At 40.9% G+C, this 19,936-nt stretch overlaps 1 protein-coding gene and 1 long non-coding RNA gene across 2 annotated transcripts in view; both read left to right on the top strand.

Annotated features, from left to right (window-relative positions):
- The window catches only part of LOC138976057 (N-alpha-acetyltransferase 25, NatB auxiliary subunit-like), a 36,772-nt gene that overhangs the window by 2,857 nt on the left and 13,979 nt on the right, over positions 1–19,936 (top strand). Inside the window, exons 4-16 of the mRNA XM_070348861.1 lie at positions 7,016–7,212; positions 7,628–7,733; positions 8,177–8,257; positions 8,844–8,955; positions 9,539–9,631; positions 10,216–10,409; positions 12,184–12,296; positions 13,109–13,177; positions 13,607–13,742; positions 14,119–14,208; positions 17,509–17,619; positions 18,425–18,494; positions 19,087–19,186. Coding sequence (XP_070204962.1) covers positions 7,016–7,212; positions 7,628–7,733; positions 8,177–8,257; positions 8,844–8,955; positions 9,539–9,631; positions 10,216–10,409; positions 12,184–12,296; positions 13,109–13,177; positions 13,607–13,742; positions 14,119–14,208; positions 17,509–17,619; positions 18,425–18,494; positions 19,087–19,186 — 1,472 coding nt within the window. The remainder of the gene's footprint in view (positions 1–7,015; positions 7,213–7,627; positions 7,734–8,176; positions 8,258–8,843; positions 8,956–9,538; positions 9,632–10,215; positions 10,410–12,183; positions 12,297–13,108; positions 13,178–13,606; positions 13,743–14,118; positions 14,209–17,508; positions 17,620–18,424; positions 18,495–19,086; positions 19,187–19,936) is intronic.
- LOC138976056 (uncharacterized) lies at positions 248–4,012 on the top strand. The gene is made up of 3 exons (XR_011458857.1): positions 248–626; positions 1,762–1,940; positions 2,374–4,012. It is a non-coding gene; the product is annotated as an uncharacterized lncRNA (long non-coding RNA).

Here is a 19,936-nt window from a genome sequence, read left to right as displayed (position 1 = left end):
GTTTTAAAAGACTGTCACAACTCACATTTATCCACCGGTTGTTCATCCCTGTGTGGTTTCTTACGCTTCTGTGTTCTTTTCAGGCAATCCTAATCTCTGCGATTTCGCAGATTTCTGCGAAAGCAAAAAAATAATGTAATTGTGAACTCTACGTGTGCCTGTAACTAACATGATTTACAGTTTCACCCAGGTGAGAGGGACAAAATAGTGTTTTTCTTTACATGTACATTTTATCTTTCACCAAAGTGGATTTAAAGGAAAAGTCCAAGGTTTAGGGTCACTTTTGATATGTTGACCCTCTTAATTCATCAACCACAAATGCGTGTGTAAAAATGAACACAGAAATCCAAAAAGTATACTTTGACTCGTTTTTTGGTTGTTCTGAATCGTTCCATCGCGCGCGCAGTCTTGGCTCATGACCTTGTGCACATACGTGTGCTACGTCACGAGCCTTGAACAATAAACATGGCCGGCTCAAGCAGAGAGGAAGACAAGTGGAATACGGACCGGTTTTCAGCCAGCCTGAGGTTTTAGCGTGCCCGTTTGAGCCTCTTCGTCGTCAAAATGCTGGCGAGGCCACAAGGAACTGCTTGAAACAGAGCCAGCATAAGCGGCAATACGAAATGGTATGTGATTCTCTTTGTTGTGATGTTGACACACTACTAGTCCGTAGTCGCTACCTCTTGCAATTGCATGCTAGATCGAAGTCAGGTGTGTTTTTCACAGATCAGTTGATGTGCTTCCACAGATCTGTAAGCATGTAAAGATTATTGATTTATGCTATTATTTCAGGCATCTGGTGTTGTTTATTTTCCTATCTTTAATCAAGGATTTCGTCCTTGAACCTGAGAATAAATGTTTCCACAGTGATGTTCACACGCGACTATCCTTATTTTCTCTTGGAATTCTGAGTAATTCTTCAGTCACACAACGAAACATGTAGACAGCAAGTTAACATTGCGCAAAGCCTGTTTCTTGCGGACAAAACTGCAATTATCCTGGTATTTTTATTTGCGACAGTAAGACACTACATGACATCGACACCACTAAACAGTGAAACTGTTTTGAAATGGCGGTGGGCTGCTTTCATGTGCTAATACTAATAGTGATCCTGACATTTTTCTTGCGAAACGGTCAAAGGGAAGTAATAAATGAATTTAGTTTTTTAAACGAGCACACGTGATTTCCGATCTCAAACTAGATCTGAAATCATAAGATTTTCTGAGCAGTGGCGAAACGCTGATGGCTAGTGATATCGCAAGCCATTTTGGAAGCAAATAAGCACTGTCAGACATATGCTGAAACACGATTACAGCAGTTCAAACTTTTTGATCATTGATTTTCAGGAGTACGCAATATCGGACAGTCACACTACAAAAAGACAATGCGTTAGTGCATAGATCGGTATTCTCAAACGTCACGAACAGACAGTACGTTGCTACTATATTATTTTACTGTATTAACAAAACCTCACAGTCCCATTAAAAATGTGTGGTGTGTGCCGAAAAGCAACCATATGAGATTCAGTCAGTGGGACCCTGAATCTACCTGGGGTTAAATCGGGTTATTGACTCTCATTGCATGAATTTTTAAACTGAATATATATATATATACATTACATGTACTACTGTTCCTGTTGTTTTTGTGATCCAGTGCAATTTCTGTTTATACCTTAGAATCTCAAGGTAATTTTTGAACGGGGCATACAGATGATACATGTTGCCATGATCACAGAGTGATACGTGTATTTTGCTTTATCAGGTGTCAGTGCAGAAACTCCAAGAGGGAACGAAATTCAAATATCTGGAAAACCTGGATGAGGAGATAGACAGCCTAACAGCACAATCATCCTCCTATGTTTGCTCGGACATCTACTACCTTCAAACTGCATACTATGCGTACACACAGGAATATGGACGACTCAACATTGATCAAAATGGGTAAGTAACACAACACAAACAGATGATTTCCATAATGATAGATTTATTTATCTGAAAGTAAAATTGACAACAGAGTGTACAATTTGTTTTCAAATACGAAAATATCACATTGGGTTAAAAAAAAAAACCACCATCATATATCATTAAAACTATTCTTTATTTCTAAACACATACATATCAGCATATTTTATTCATGTAAACATCCTCATTTCGGTTCCCAGTCTATCTGAAATCAAGGTAAGATATATGCCCAAAAAAATAGCGATCACACAGTGCTTCAGCATGAATTTGAAAACCTGCTCTACGTCACATTGACACAGTGTGTCTTATGATTCTATCCACCCTCTCCAAACAAACACGTACACGTTTTCTCTGGTACGAATGTCTTAAAAGCTCAAACTAAGCTGCTGTTTTATTCTGTCTTGGTTTGCAGGAAATACACGCACGTCGCTTACCCATAACAGGCAGCTGGTGCGCTAGGGAGTGGGGTTTCTCGGCAGAAGCATCAGAGTACCATTACCAACCTGTGCAGTCAAAACAATCAGAAATACTTTCCCAAACGGATGAAGAGTGGGGTTCAAACTCCCTGAGCTACAGAAGGCTGAAATATACTTTTACAAATCGTGTGACTGTGTTGAACAGATTCCTGCATGGTTTGAAGATGATACTGGGTTGTCACGTGGTCCGGTACATGGTTCACATTCTGCAACATTTTGTTCCAGACTTTTTCCACTGTTGGTCTACTCCTGCATCAGGTAGTCAGTCCATGAGCCGGTCAGCATAGCCTGTGTCCAGTATTGTCCGTTTGCCTGTTGCCTGAAACATGATTGTTTGGAAGTAACTAACGATATCTGCACACATTTTAACATGTGAATAAGAACAGAAAAAGTTTGTCAAAAGTATACATAGTTTAATTTGCATTTACTTCAAGGCCAGACTTTCTTCTCGTTCATTATTTCTTCATAAAGATTCTGGAAATTAACAAAATGTTTCCCCCTATCAAAGCTTCCTAACTTTTTTTTTAAATGCAGGTCGGTTTGTTGTCATCTGTGCATTACTACCTCTTGCCACCCGTGCGGTCATTGCCACCAGGTATCTCAACAATCAAACCGTCTATATAGGCACGTCCTTTTTCAAAACAGGATTGCTCACTACACAGATCTGCGAAGACTTTTACATAGAAAAAAAAAATCTCTTGACTTGAACATATACCAGGAATAAACATCCTGACTGGTTTTTGGAGCTGGATTTTCTTAGGGAATGTTTTACACGTGTGGTGTTAAAGAAATTAATTCATACAATTCTAAATTCGCAAAGAGAGTACCCATACAGAGTGTTCAGTTATAGTATTTTTCAAAACGGAAGGATGGCCATATCCCATGTAAAAGCCTGGTAAGATTTGAGATTTTGAACCCAATCGTTTACACGGGAAGGGCTGTCCATTTAATAGGACGCATCCATGCCTGGATGAGAAATACACTGATAACACAGAAAAAGCACGAGTTTAACCTGCATATTCACAAAACTCGTTCAGAGGCCCGGTAAAGGGAACACATGTTAGTTATTTTAAGAGAACATCACGAAGACCTAATTATTAAATTAAAGCCTTTCTGCACGAATGTACATCTTCTATGAATTATATTCTAAAACGCCACATGTGTAATTCATTCCACACACAAAATCCAGCTCCAAGAAGCAGTGAGGCTGTTGATTATTGGAATGTGTTCAAGTCGACAGATGATTTTTCCTGTGTAAACTGAGCCTTGGCAGATCTGATAGAGTGAGCAAAGACCTGCATTTTTTTTAAACGTGTTCAGAGGCCTTGAAATGGTTAAACATTTTGTTTATTTCCAGTAGTCTTTATGAAGAAAAAATTAACAGTAAGGAAGGAAAATGGGTTGAAATGCAAATTAGATTCCTTTTGACGAACTTTTTATGTTCTTCTTCACGTGTTACATAATGCGTACGTAGATCGCAAGATATTTTCGAAAAAATTCATAGATAAGCCAATCTGCAAACGGACACAAATTCACAATATTTATGAAGCCAATAAATTTGACTCAAGAACAAAGCTTATGTGTTTGAGGTGATGTGCATGGGTATGAATGTTGAATGAGTCCGTCAAAGATACCCTCCATGTCGCCTTACAGTGGAACCTACCATTAACATTATACCACCTTCAATTACCTTGCTCTTTCAAATGTACTGCTTAAACTTCTTGAACATGCAACTCTTGCTGTCTACCATAAAGACCATCAGGTCAGCAACATACTCGTGAATGTTTTGTTTTGGTCTATAATTAAAAATTTCAGAAAATACCCTTTTTACATTTAGTCAAGTTTTGACTAAATGTTTTAACATAGAGGGGGGAATCGGGACGAGGGTCGTGGTGTATGTGTGTCTGTCTGTCTGTCTGTCTGTGTGTGTATGTGTAGAGCGATTCAGACTAAACTACTGGGCCGATCTTTATGAAATTTGACATGAGAGTTCCTGGGTATGATATCCCCGGACGTTTTTTTCAGATTTTCGATAAATACCTTTGATGACGTCATATCCGGCTTTTTGTAAAAGTTGAGGCGGCACTGTCACACCCTCATTTTTCAATCAAATTGATTAAAATTTTGGCAAAGCAATCTTCGACGAAGCCCGGGGTTTGGTATTGCATTTCAGCTTGGTGACTTCAAAAACTAATGAGTGAGTTTGGTCATTAAAAATCGGAAACTTGTAATTAAAATTATATTTTTATTAAACGATCCAAAAACAATGTCATCTTATTCTTCGTCATTTTCTGATTCCAAAAACATGTACATATGTTATATTTGGATTAAAAACAAGCTCTGAAAATTAAAAATATAAAAATTATGATCAAAATTAAATTTTCGAAATCGTTTTGAAAACTATTTCATCTTATTTCTTGTCGGTTCCTGATTCCAAAAACATATAGATATGATATGTTTGGATTAAAAACACGCTCAGAAAGTTAAAACGAAGAGAGGTACAGTAAAGCGTGCTATGAAGCACAGCGCAATCGCTACCGCGCCAAACAGGCTCGTCACTTTCACTGCCTTTTGCACTAGCGGCGGACTACGTTCAGTTTCATTCTGTGAGTTCCACAGCTTGACTAAATGTAGTAATTTCGCCTTACGCGACTTGTTTATATTTTTTATTCGGAAGCATACTAACTTTATTTGAAACTACTTCGCCAGATATAGTTTTGCATGTTCTTCTTCTTCTTCTTCTGCGTTCGTGGGCTGAAACTCCCACGTACACTCGTGTTTTTTGCACGAGTGGAATTTTACGTGTATGACCGTTTTTACCCCGCCATTAAGGCAGCCATACGCCGCTTTCGGAGGAGTTTTGCATGTTGACGGGAGGTGAGTTACGAAAGAAATTCAATCCATATGTCGCTCAGCACAGAAAGCATAAACGATTAACATGAGTAGAAATGAACTTGTACTTGTTTTCATAATGTATTATTTAGATGGTATCTGTCAAAGACACTTTCTCGTTTTTTTGCAAAGCTAGAATATTCAATAAGGCACTAATTTTCAAAACAAAACAAAAATCTTACGATGAATGGCACGTTGGTTTTCTCCTGTGGTGATTCTGGACGGTAAGAACAGGACTGGTGAACAGTTGCGTTGTGATCACGGAGAATCGGGAAATCTGGAATGGTCACGGTGTCAGTGTCTTATAGTGACCTGTTCTGACCAGTGGCCGTGAGTGATGATGAAAGGTCTGGAAGTAAAAGAAGAGAGAAAATGAGTGTGAGTATAAATCAATTCGAAAGTATGCTTCTGATCTATACAGTACACTGAACATTTAGACACCCTCTGGAAGTCGTCTGGATGTGTATCCATGTTGTAGCAATTAGACTGGTTTTGCGTCTCTCAGTCAATGCAGAAAGATTAATTCCCTGCACAATTCGTAATCTTCTTGTCTCTAGCATGCAGGTGTCTGTTTACCTTACCGGTTGCACATCCACCAAAAGTTTAGATCTGGTAAAAATAGCATTAAACCATGATTCCAGCAAACGCTGCCAATTTCATGAATTGATATCAGGGGATAGTTTGCGACTGAATAGAATAGATAACGTGACACACGCATTGTCTTACGTGTCCACAACCCTGACTACTTTTTACTCTTACTCTTAGCTCAGCTCAGACCGTTCTGTAACTCTGTAGATCTAGCCTGTGGCGCATCTGTACTCCAGCGAATATCAGCTGGACCCAGACACACTGTTCTGCACCAATGTATTCGTATTCGCTGCGCAGCAAAACAATGTTTACGTATGCATGAAAATAAAAGCATGTACTCTGACCTTCAACGCATTCCTTCTTGTGAGATAATCCGCTGTTCGTATGTCGCCTCGGAGTTTCGATGGCTCGTCGTAATACTGCCCTCTCTGGACTTTTATGAAGGGAAGACACTGCCAGGGGTCAAAACATTTGTTTCAGGGATGAAACGCTAACTTTTGTCCTGCAGAAAAATGGCGAAATCTGTGTCCAGAAAGTGCCCGACACTTTGAAATCTGCTCGCTTGTGCTGCACACATCTCTTCCATTTCCACAAGAGACTCAGAGTTTTATGAGGGAAAGTGTGCTATGAAATGCCTGGGGACATTGACGAGTTGTTGCAGTTTTCGGCTGCTCTCCACCGAGGCATTCTTTTCGGGCATACAGTGGTGACTTTTCTGCGTGAAAATCAAGCTGGTACTTGTGGTAGAATCAACACAATAACTTGTGACGTCACAGTGCACCGACGTCACAGTGCACCGAAAACCACGTGACCACTACTTGACCCCAGGCGACTTGTCTTGGTTAGCCTCGCAACACTAAATCTTCAACTACATCAACAACAATTTTTTTTCAATTTTTAAAATATTTTTCCAGAGATGTTTGTAACATTTGGCATTCGATTTTCAAGTTTTTGGGGATATTTAAAAACCTTGGACTTTTCCTTTAATTCATATTTACATGGCCAATAATTATGCTTGAGCTTCTGCCCCCTGGACCCCCAGCGTTATTTATTTCCTTGAAACTAATTCTTCCTTGAATGGATTGTCTGCTCTTGCAGTGGAAGCCATTGCTGAACTGTATGAGAATGCCCACAAGGCTCGCCTGGACAACGAGGAAATCCTGTCAGCTCTCTTCATGGCACATGTGCGACTGAGCAACTATAAGAAGCAGCAGCAGACAGCCATGGCACTGCATAAACTGCGACCACAGAAAAATCCATATTACTTCTGGGCCGTCATGTCAAACATCATGCAGGTTAGTTTCTCTTTCTTTTTGACTCACATGAAAGAAATTGGTACTCACCAACACAAAGACAGCTCAGACAGTTGGTGACTACCGATTTCTGTTGTATTCACCCGCAGTCATCTTGTTGTTTAGATTTTGTACATTTAGTCAAGTTTTGACTGAATATGTTTTAACATAAACCAGGAATCGGGACGAGGGTCGTGGTGTGTTTGTATGTGTAGAGCGATTCAGAGAAAACTACTGGACCGATGTACATGAAACTTTACATTCAGATGCTCCCAAGTCATATTCAACAAAAAGTCTGAGAAAAGAAGGTCTTGAAAAGGAGGGAGTCTTAATTTGGGAGGTCTTAAAAGGGGGGTTCCACTGTACCAGCAAATGACCTAGATTATGATGATGACAAGTTGACTTTCTTCCTCATCAGGCACACAGCTCCCCAGATCCCAAGCTGGCCAAGACCATGTATCTGCCTCTGGCAGAGCGCATGACCAAGAAATATGTGGATGAGGGCAAGATTGATGCTGAAGCAGGTATGGTCGTACAGGCACTCTGAGTGTGTGTGTGGGTGAAATAGTTGTTGGAATCTGTGCAGTGCTGGACTATTTTCAAAACTTATTTATTGGTAAAAACTGTCCTATAAACATAGGTTATTTACTGACAAACAGGGAGCTTTCTGTCAAAGCATGAAGGAGATAATGTAATACATGTAGTTCTGACTTAAACCTGAACATAAATGAGCAATACAGAGAACAAAAAAGATAAAGGTCTGGACCATGCAGGTCCGTGAAATACACTTTTCCTTATCTGTAGTGGGTACAAAATTCACATAGCAAAAGTTATGTCTTTTGCCCATGACTTGAAGATACGTTTTTTAAGGCCTGAATGCTTTCTTGAAAAAACAAATTCTTCTTATTTTAATTTTTTAACCTTATGTTGCATGATTTGAAAAAGTTTTTGTTTTTGTTGCTGGCAGAGGTGTTGCTGTATTTGATGGTGCTAGAACTTCAGGAAAAGTGGCAGGAAGCCATCGACTTGCTGCAAGGACCCCTGGGAGGTGAGCAGAGTTCTTTTGGGAGGTTGCAAATGTTTCTCACCCTTTTGGTTTCTACATGTATGTGAGAGATGTGTGGTCAAGAGATTTATCGTCTTCTGCTCATTTGGATTTTGATGAAAGTTATCTCCACTAGGATGAAAGGGGTTGTGGATGTTAAATGCCTCTGTATGACAATAAGATTAGTTTGAACACTTGCAAATGTCGTCAGTGCTATACAGTGGAACCCCCCTTTTAAGACCTCCAAAAAGCTTACAAAGTCAGATCTTCAAAAGGAGGTAGTCTTAAACTAGGGGTAACTTTACAGAACAGAAAGTCTGAGAAAACAAGGTCTTAAAAAGGAGGGAGTCTTAAATTGGGGGGTCTTAAAAGTGGGGTTCCACTGTATAATGGAGGGTGGGGATCTGCATTCATCTTTTCATGATCTAAATAATTTTGTATATATCTATACATATATAAATACTTGCATTATGCCAGCAGATTGTTCATAGTGAAAAGAATGCATTGAGAGGTACTGATACAATCTAACATCAGATCAAACATCGCATGTTTTTACTAACTGCATTCATGTGTGTGTTTTTGTCGACAGAGAGAGTGGTGAGTGAGCTGAACATGCGTTCCACCAAGCTGGCTGAGCTGCACTGTAAACTACAAAACTGGTCCAAAGCCAACGCTATATTCCGGAAACTGCTCAAAGAAAAGTCAGTACTCTTGTGTCTTGTGATATCACCTACTGTTGATTTGAAGTCCGTGATAGGATAAGGATAAGATTCATATAGTCCTGTGAGGTTACCCTCATGGAAATTTGGGCTGCTTTCTCTCTGTGGAAAGCGAGCTGCCATACACACGGCGCTACCAAATATTTTTTTTCCTGCAAGCATGTATTTATGTTTCCAAGCCCTGAGACTTTTGCTGTGAACTTGGGTTCTTTATCATGCGCATGCCTGCACACGGGGGTGTTCAGACACCGAGGAGAGACTGCACAAAGTTGATTCTGGGAAATAAATCCCTCGCCAAACGTGGGGATCGAACCCATGCCGATAGCGACAACTGGTTTTGAAGCCAGCGCCGCTACCGACTGTGCTATTTCCCCGCCCCTCTAATTGCAAAAAACCAAAGAGAGATGAGGTGTGTGTGTGCGCAGTGTGCTATCAACTGTATGGTAAAGCAAGAAAATTACACAAAATAAAACAGCACTTTTTAGTAGGTTTTCAAATCATGTGTTGTTGAAAGGTAGCTTCCAGTCTGAAATAATAATTGACTGTGTTTCTTTTTTCTGATCAGCCCTGATCACTGGCAGTTCTGGCTGAGTTACCTGGACACATCCTTTCGGCTGATAGACTCTGGCTACACACCGCCAACTGAGAAAGGAGAAGGGTGAGATGGTTGTTTCTGCATCTGCTGCTGTTTTAACTGCATTGTTAAAACATTTTCCGGGGGGAGGGGGGGGGGGATACTCCAGAGACAAAAGGTGACGCTTTCACATCCGTGTCACGAATAAAATTACCAGTGTATATTTTTTATTCTAGGCAATTTGTTTTCTTGCTGATATTCTCAACACCTTTTTAGAATAATTGCTTGTTAAATTGAATGGAAGAGCTTGAGGGGTGTAACTTGGTGTGTATTTTTTGTCGAGGGAAAATCCTCCTCCAGTTTCATGTCCTTGAAGAATGGGTTATTCACCTTTTGCTGAATATATCTATTTGCGCATTTAGTTATTAGGTTGATAGTATGATCTGTATTTGCAGAAGATGTAAGTGTGTGTGAGTTGTTTTTTTTTTTTTTTTTGGGGGGGGGGGGGGGGTGTATTTGAATGTATGCTTCTCTCTGTCTGTCTGTTGCTGGGCATTCTCTGCCTGTTCAAACCACACCAAACATACTGTTTTGATGTTAACCTGGGGCTTAACTTCTTACCTGAGATACATGTAGTGAATATCTTTTTTTTCTCCTACTTTTTGTAGCGATGGGGATGAGGGAGAAGGGGAGGACAAGGTGGAGGACAAGGTGGACAGCTCGTTAGAAGAGGTGATGGAGTTCATCAACGAGCGCATCAAAGGCTGCCAGGAGACCACGCCACTCAGGGGACCCTACCTGGCACAGATGGAGCTGGTTCGAATCATGCGGGAGAGGAAGTCAGAGTTGCTCAAACTGGCTGGTGAGAATTGCTTTGACATTTTTGAGAGTTGATGAATAAGGATGGCATGGGATTTGTTGATGATGCAAGATTTTGAATCTACTGAAATTGGCTGGAGAGAGTTGCCTTGGTGCCTGAGATTATATGTATGATGTCGGTAGCAGTTTCATCAGAAAAGAGCCACCATCATTAGATTTTAAAAACCTTTAAAAACATCATCACTGTAAAGTGTAATTGATGTTGGTTGTAATTGTAGTACAGTGGGACCCCTCTCTTTTAAGTCCCCCAATTTAATACTCCTTCCCTTTTAACACTTGCTACCCCACCTATGTTGACCAAGTTGTTTTGGCCGAGACCAGCTGTGCTGCAGCAGGTCACTCAGAATTGTAGTCACTGTGTAGTAACTGTGTATCAACACGCTGGAATGCAGGTGTTAGATCGACGTTACAGTAAGCGGCTGAAGCTAACAGTCTGAGCGGATATATCCGTCCGTACCTGGTCAGATAGAGCCATATGAGTGGGTACGGATATATCAGTACATGGGAGACAATGAGTTAACACCTTGTGTTTCTCAGATTTGTAGGTCTTAAAAGGGGAGTTCCACTTTTGGGAATCCAGATTGCGTGACGTCAGAGGTTTCAGACTCAGACTCAAGACTCAAAATGTTTACTGTCCTCATAAAAACAAGGAAAATTGCCTTACAGTGTCAGGCGATCACAGACATGAAAACATCACATGTATTAAGAATTAGACGATTGCACTTAAAACTAATCACTTTTTCAAATTAACAAAGATCATTAGATAAGTGTGATAGCATTAGATACACTGTCTTTTACGCCTGTATCTTAGTGTTTGCCTCATGATTTGCAGGTCCACCCAGCGAGTTGATAGCATTAGATACACTGTCTTGTACGCCTGTATCTTAGTGTTTGCCTCATGATTTGCAGGTCCACCCAGCGAGTTGATTCCATTAGATACACTGTCTTCTATGCCTGTATCTTAGTGTTTGCCTCATGAATTGCAGGTCCACCCAGCGAGTGTGATAGCATTAGATACACTGTCTTCTATGCCTGTATCTTAGTGTTTGCCTCATGATTTGCAGGTCCACCCAGCGAGTTGATTCCATTAGATACACTGTCTTCTATGCCTGTATCTTAGTGTTTGCCTCATGATTTGCAGGTCCACCCAGCGAGTTGATAGCATTAGATACACTGTCTTGTACGCCTGTATCTTAGTGTTTGCCTCATGATTTGCAGGTCCACCCAGCGAGTTGATAGCATTAGATACACTGTCTTCTTTACATGTATCTTAGTGTTTGCCTCATGAATTGCAGGTCCATCCAGCGAGTTGATAGCATTAGATACGCTGTCTTCTTTGCCTGTATCTGAGTTTTTGCCTCATAATTTGCAGGTCCACCCAGCGAGTTGTTTCCATTAGATACACTGTCTTCTATGCCTGTATCTTAGTGTTTGCCTCATGAATTGCAGGTCCACCTAGCGAGTTGATAGCATTAGATACACTGTCTTCTTTACATGTATCTTAGTGTTTGCCTCATGAATTGCAGGTCCATCCAGCGAGTTGATAGCATTAGATACGCTGTCTTCTTTACATGTATCTTAGTGTTTGCCTCATGAATTGCAGGTCCACCTAGCGAGTTGATAGCATTAGATACACTGTCTTCTTTACATGTATCTTAGTGTTTGCCTCATGAATTGCAGGTCCATCCAGCGAGTTAACAGCATTAGATACGCTGTCTTCTTTGCCTGTATCTGAGTTTTTGCCTCATGATTTGCAGGTCCACCCAGCGAGTTGTTTCAACAGTATTACGACCTGTTTGGCACCAAGCCGTGTTGTGCTACAGATCTCAAGGCCTACGTCTGTCTCCTCACCCCAGAGGAACTGCAGACGGTGAGTGTAACTGCGTGCTGTAGTTACTGCATTATTTCATGTTTTGACGAGTGAAGTGTGCCACTGTAAGCTTGACGCTGTAGTTGGGATACTTATCCTGTTCAAATGTAAACCTCATTTCACAGCTATTTGCTGCTTTTACAAAAGCAGGTTCAGTGGACATTTTTTTCTTCTGCGTGATGTTGTGGGATTGAACTGAATATGTGTAAGTTGTTTGTAAACATGAGATGTTGAGGTAAATGTACAATTTTCTGTACATTGAAAGTCCCAGCTGAAGGTGTGTGTTTTGTTGTTAGTCCACAGTAATCACTGGAACACAAGTTTTATCCACAGCATTGCTGACTATTCGCAGTTTCGCTAAAATTGGTGACTTCAGAATCCAATGTCCAGTTTGTTATCCATCAACTAAATCCTTAGGCCAAACCAAAAAAATAGTCTGTTTATGGTATCCCGACCGACCCTATTTTTCGCGCGACCCTAGACTTTTTTTTGGCATTTGGGAGAAGAAGAAAAAAATAAATAAAAAACAAATGAAAAAAAGTCTTTGTTTTTTGGCAAAATAACTTAAAATATGGGTTTTTTGGAGAAAAAAAAATCCCAACCTACCGACCCTATTTTTTGTGTGCCTATGTTAGCGTAAACAGACTATTTTTTTTTTTGGCCTTACAATTGACAGCTTTTAGACAAGTGTATATGGGGGAATTTGCCTACTGAGCGCTTCATGGGAAGATTTACAAGCAAAGTACCGCACCAAGTTGAAATATGGCACTCATGCAGATGTATGTCTCATTCACGGCCTGTCTCTGTTGCAGTTACTGGATAAGTTTGAAGAATCATCAAAACTCACAACAGACAATGGTACTCCAGTTTTTGCTGATGATGTAAGTCACTCTTTTTAATTTTTTAAAATGTTTATGCATAACGCCATGTGGCATGTGGTCTGTCTGTATCTGTGTCTGTGTGTGCGTGTGCGTTTTGCTTGAGTAGATGATATTGTAAGTTTATCAGAAGTGAACTTGACTTTTTGTTTTGTTGTTTCTGTGTTGTAAACATAAGGCAATAACAAACTTGACTGTAAGCATGTAGACAACACTATGAAAATGTTCAGCACATTTTGAAAATCACATGTGATTCACAAATGTTTCATTTTACATCAGTATTTCGTGTTGTGTTCTGTCATACTGTGTGACTTTGAGGCATTTTATTTTCACTGTTTGCACTTTTGGGGAAAGACACACACCCTTGCCCAGCAGTCAATTCACTAATGAGCAAAGTAAAATTAGTACTGATGATTTTTCTTTTGCCTGCAGGTGAAACATATATGCAAGCATATCACCATTCTGCAGCTGTCGCGGCTGGCAGAGGTTTATGGGAAAAGGACGACAGAGGATTTGCTGCAGGTGTCTGGTGACCTCGTCCTGAGGTACCGCAAGGGGCTGGACTTTGGTGAGATTTCTCAAGGCTCTCTGTGTTGTAGGTCGAGTCGTAGACTCTGACAAAAGATTGATCGAGGACCTTTTCATTCCTCATTAAAGAGGAAGGAAAGATCACTCTCAACCATTGCATGGCTAATGTTTTCACTGTTTGTAGTCACCAGGTTGGAATCATTGAACTTTTGGTCCCATAATAAAGATAAGGCCATCACTTTATCAGGAGTAGGAAAGATGAAGTGTCCTGGGACATCCTCCTTTGGAGACCCTTTATAAAGTTGAAACAGACCACTCGCAACAACAGGTGTGTTTTTGGTTTTTTTTAAGAAATAAGATGAAGTTTTGCTGATTTTTGGCTGACTTACTAACTGTGCATTGCCATGATGTTTTAGGCAAAGACTTGCTGCAGACCGACATCCAGCCCAGCGACCCCTACCTCCTGCTTGCTGCCCACTTACTGGTGGATCTCTGGCAGCGCACAGGTACGCTGGCCTTTTGGCTAGGAAATAATAATAATTGTCAGTAAGTACTGGTGTCACATGACTGATGTGAACCAGTTGATTGGCTAATGGCGATGCGCTAAAACTGTTAGCGCACTCTTGGAGTGCGCTAACTTTTCCACAGAGCGTATTCTTACGCCCTTTACCTAAGCAAGACTGTGCTCTCATCCTCAGAATTAATTACTGACATGTAGCTTATATTCTCCACAATACCAAATGACCATACATTCCCTACTTCTCAATTAAAGCAGAAGTGGTTTTTTTCTGACAGATTGCATGTGCCTGTGCCACAGTGCGGCTGCCACTGATCTAAAAATAGAAGCCGCTGGGTTTCATCTAATTCTCGCCGACTTGCATAGATTTTTCTCATCGTGTTAGTGGCATGTAGCTTATCATCCACATTACCAAATGATGAGTTAATATAAAATTCCCACCCGCTAGCAGAAAACACAAGTGTTATTCCGATAACGTACCAGCTAGACCAGTTTGGAAGACTGACTCGATCGACTCTGTCATACGTAGCCGCACTGACTACACTGAAATACGACTGCATCAGTTCAGTAAATGAATGGTTTCCGAATTATTATTTCAAGGCAAGAACAATCGTAATCGAAAACGTGTAGGGTTCAGAACGTTCTTACCATTATAAGACTTATTACCAGCGTGCCTCATGCGTGCAGACTCAGTCAGTGCAGACTGCATGCAGTGGTTTGATTGCCCTAGCAGACGACATAAACCCCGCTCAGCAAATTAACATGTTGGGCAAATGTGAACGAAAAAACGATGGGGATATAATACGTGTAGGGTTCAGAGCATTCTTACCGTTCATATTTAGTATCAGACTCCCCGATGAATGAAGATACAACACGAAAATATGCCACATTTGTTTTGAAAATGTGCGAACCGTCGAGTCCCGCGGCTTCGAGTCAATTCAAGGGGAGTCACTCCGCACAGTCAATCCGTCGAAGCTCGACTGGAGGTTTCGAATCGCAAATAATGAAGAGCACAGCCCTTTCTCCGAGTTCAAATGAGGTCTCTCTGAAAGATCATCACTGTTCAGATTAACGCTACACTGGAATTTACCAACAGAAATTAAAATGCGTGTGACGAAAGCACGACACACTTGAGACACCCCACACAAAAGTAGATCTTTACTGTACACGACCTGACCACACAGTTATGCCTATTCAAATGCGCGTTGCAAAATGTGCGCTTGGAATCTTCTTTTTTCTATGGCGGTACTGACAATATCGTTATTGAAACAATCCCAGTGCACTAAGGGATTTATAGAGCAAATCTCGAAAATAATTAATGTCTCGACATGCATTTCTCTCTCTCTCGACTGTACACAGAGATAAGAACAGCCTCGCTTTCACCTAGATCCTGCCTAAAAACAATGTTCAGACCTCATGTTCAGACTCGGCGTAATAATACCGAAAGGACTACTTTTTAGCGGTCAAGTTCAGTCGTCCGCATACTCGAAAGTGAAACAAAGATGAAACGTTTTTCTACAGTATCGGAGGATGAACTGTCGAAGAAGAAAAAGAATCTCGTGCCAACCACTACGCAGAAGACCATCCGAGTTGTCCAGAAGAAGTTCTGAAACACGTCACGTTCCAAATCAAAAGACGACATTCTATTCTCTTACGTCACTATTCTTGGTTTACGGTACCATTCGGCGGCTTTGCTACGAGTATGCCATAGTCTTGGTTGGCCGAGACCTTGAGGTGGAATGCGAGTGATTAGGTTTGTTGATTTTGCTCGGAGAAGTGGTCCGTGTTCAAGCAAGTTTCTTTCTTCTTTGAAAACAAAAACCCTAAGACCAGTGAATGTCGAGATATATATGTTAATTGGATCTGTGATCCAAACATGCCTTTTGGTCAATCTCGATGGCAGTTTATTCCACTCGCCCTACGGGCTTGTGGAATAAACTTCCATCTCGATTGACCAAAAGCCATGTTTGGATCACAGATCCAATTAACGTATATTGAACTCAGCGCTATGCGCTTCGTTCAATAATGAATTTTCTCGATTTGCTCTATAAATCCCTTAGTGCACTGGGATGTCTCAATAACTTAAATAATAATAATAATAATAATAATAATAATAATGTGAGCTTATATAGCGCAAATCATGAAGAATCAAGCTCTCCGCGCTTTACATATAAACTATGAATAAAAACATACTGAGAGGCAAAATAGCAGTAGTTTTATGAAGATTTTCAATCTCACGGTGATACGGTCGAACCCCCCCTTTTAAGACTCCATGTTGTAAGACCTCTCCTATTTTCATTTTTTAAAATTTTTTTTAAAGATTTTCTGTTCATGATGTCTGTAAGTTTACCCCCATTTTCTTCTTCTTCTTCTGCGTTCGTGGGCTGAAACTCCCACGTACACTCATGTTTTTTTGCACAAGTGGAATTTTACGTGTATGACCGTTTTTACCCCGCCATTTAAGCAGCCATACGCCGCTTTCGGAGGAAGCATGCTGGGTATTTTCGTGTTTCTATAACCCACCGAACTCTGACATGGATTACAGGATCTTTTTCGTGCGCACTTGGTCTTGTGCTTGCGTGTACACACGGGGGGTGTTCGGACACCGAGGAGAGTCTGCACACAAAGTTGACTCTGAGAAATAAATCTCTCGCCGAACGTGGGGACGAACTCACGCTGACAGCGGCCAACTGGATACAAATCCAGCGCGCTACCGACTGAGCTACATCCCCGCCCACCCCCATTTTAAGACTCCCTCCTTTCTAAGACCTGATTTTGTCAGATTTCTTGAGATCTTAAAAAGGGGGTTCCACTGTACCGCACATAAATTCAGTCTGCGGCAGTCCATGGTGTGAGTGTGCTCAGTTGTTGGGGCATGAGATTTCATATTTCTCTCATATTCTCAAAAAGAGACAGTTCTGTTTGGCCTGAGCAGGGCTCTTTGCAAAAAAAAGATTTGGCATAAAAGATATTTTTGAGGATGAAAGTCGCTTGTTTAATTCAATGCTTGTTATTCTCTCAGGTGCCAGGAGATTGGTTGGTTTAATACAAAATGTGATTCAAAATACATGAAATGTTACAGTTAGCAGTCTTACAACGAGGACACAAGCTCAAGCAAACAAGCTTATAATATGTGATGAAAACATTACTATATTATAGACTGGTTCCTCATAACTCTCACTCTATTACACTTGTTGTATGCATTTAGAGCGTTTACGTCCCTTCATTTATCGGATCTTGTGTTTGTATAGCTAACTAGAGAAATGACTGAGTGTGTTGGTGTGAGCAGGTCAGGAGCGGTACCTGTGGCAGGTGGTGGTTCAGTTGGAGCTGGGGATACGTCGTAGTCCTGCCAACCATCAGTTCAAGCTGCTGCTCATGAGGCTCTACGCTGAGATGGGTAAGCAGAGCTTTCAGCGAAGCATGCTATGTTTTAAGACAAATGGCTACACCAAGCTTAGAATTGCTACGCTCAAACAAATAATCACAAGCATGCAAGAGTTTGCTCTTTTTGGTGAGTCCTGGTACTAATTTCTAGTTCTCGCTCCATTTCGCGGTCAGAGTTTGTGACATAAAACATTGTCCGCACTGAAAAGTAGCGCTGCAGACTTTCTATTGGCCATAATGTTTCTTTTCTTTTTTAAATAACTTTTTGGTTTAAATGTATTTATTCTTGTGCGAAATAGCCTACATTTGGATGTTCGAATACATTTTTTGACAATATAACACTAAAACATCATTTGCTGGATTTGTATCCAGTTGGCCGCTGTCAGCGTGAGTTCGTCCCCACGTTCGGCGAGAGATTTATTTCTCAGAGTCAACTTTGTGTGCAGACTCTCCTCGGTGTCCGAACACCCCCGTGTGTACACGCAAGCACAAGACCAAGTGCGCATGAAAAAGATCCTGTAATCCATGTCAGAGTTTGGTGGGTTATAGAAACACGAAAATACCCAGCATGCTTCCTCCGAAAACGGCGTGTGGCTGCCTAATTGGCGGGGTAAAAAACGGTCATACACGTAAAATTCCACTCGTTCAAAAAACACGAGTGTACGTGGGAGTTTCAGCCCACGAACGCAGAAGAAGAAGCTACGCAGAAAATGTTACAGTCTGTCTGTACCTACCTCAACTTCTGTGAGATAAAATGTGCATTAAATGCTTCTAGCTTTCAGTATGTGTTTCCAGTGTGAATGTTTTCTGTGATTCAGGTGCCTTTGGTCCTTGTCCGGCTTTGTGGAACGGGATGGACATGAAACACATCATGAACGACTCTTTAGGGTGAGTCACTTGAGAAAGAGACCGTATACAACATCTAGTAGTAATGAGAGTGGATTTATTTGTTAATTTGTTTATTTTTTATATTTATTTTTTTACTTGGTGTTTCCCCTCCATATTCTTTTCAAATCTTGTTCGTTCCGTGTTGCGTCTGCTTTTTTTTGCCTTTTGTGTTTGTTTGTTCCTGATAAAGCTTACATAAGCGAAAATTTGTACTCTCTTGTGCTGTTCTTGTATCGGTGAGTACAGATATCTTTTGTTTTTTAACTTTGTTCATCTCACCACAGTCACTTTGTTGTTTAGATTTTTTATTTTTTTTACTGTCATACAGGCAGCTTCAAGTAGAAATGAGATCATTAGCAGTTTTCAGAAGTGATATTTTTGCTTCTTTGTAAAAATGCAACCATGGCTTCATGAAGATTTGCTGTAGACATCATTATGACAAGAAAATAGAACTGTGATACATGTAGTTGTTTGTGTTTGTGAGTGTGTGCACGTTCATCTGTCTCGTAGTAGAGGGAGACGTGTGTTTCTCGGTTTAGCTGCTTTGCGGTGTCAACTGTAAGCCTGAAGAGAGTTGTGTCTGTCATTTCAGGTATTTCATTTCCAACCATGTTGGTCGTCTGGGTCACTTTGTAGCTGCCTGTGCCATGTTTGGAACCATGCTTCGTTTCTTCTCCGTCAATCACAAAGAGGTAGAGGTCAAAGGTCCTACTGTTGGGGTCATTGGGGGTAGAACTGTGAATGGTAATATAGTGGAGTAATAAATTTTCCCCAAAAGTACTAACAGATGAAATAAAATGCCCCAAAGTCATACCAGTTACAACTTGTAGAACAAACTTGAGATGTATTTTGCATACATTTTGGATTATATGTAGGTGTAAAAGCTTCTTTTATGACGTTGGTGTTGAATGCCATTTGTGTTTTTTACTGTGGTATCTGGGAGCTAAGCAAGTATTGTATCACTGATTGCGCCCTTACAATTCAACATTTAGATATCCTCATTATTATTTTCAAAAGGGCGGGGATGTAGCTCAGTCGGTAGCGCGCTGGATTTGTATCCAGTTGGCCGCTGTCAGCGTGAGTTCGTCCCCACGTTCGGCGAGAGATTTATTTCTCAGAGTCAACGTTGTGTGCAGACTCTCCTCGGTGTCCGAACACCCCCGTGTGTACACGCAAGCACAAGACCAAGTGCGCATGAAAAAGATCCTGTAATCCATGTCAGAGTTTGGTGGGTTATAGAAACACGAAAATACCCAGCATGCTTCCTCCGAAAACGGCGTATGGCTGCCTAAATGGCGGGGTAAAAAACGGTCATACACGTAAAATTCCACTTGTGCAAAAAACACGAGTGTACGTGGGAGTTTCAGCCGACAAACGCAGAAGAAGAAGAAGAATTTTCAAAAAGTTTATGCACCAGAGTTAGTGGCAAATTGATTGTGTGG

This window comes from Littorina saxatilis, linkage group LG9 (assembly GCF_037325665.1).
Source record: "Littorina saxatilis isolate snail1 linkage group LG9, US_GU_Lsax_2.0, whole genome shotgun sequence".
NCBI classification, from domain to species: Eukaryota; Metazoa; Mollusca; class Gastropoda; order Littorinimorpha; family Littorinidae; genus Littorina; species Littorina saxatilis.
The sequence above is the reverse complement of the archived record's forward strand: the minus strand, read 5'-3'. Positions and strand labels throughout refer to the sequence as shown.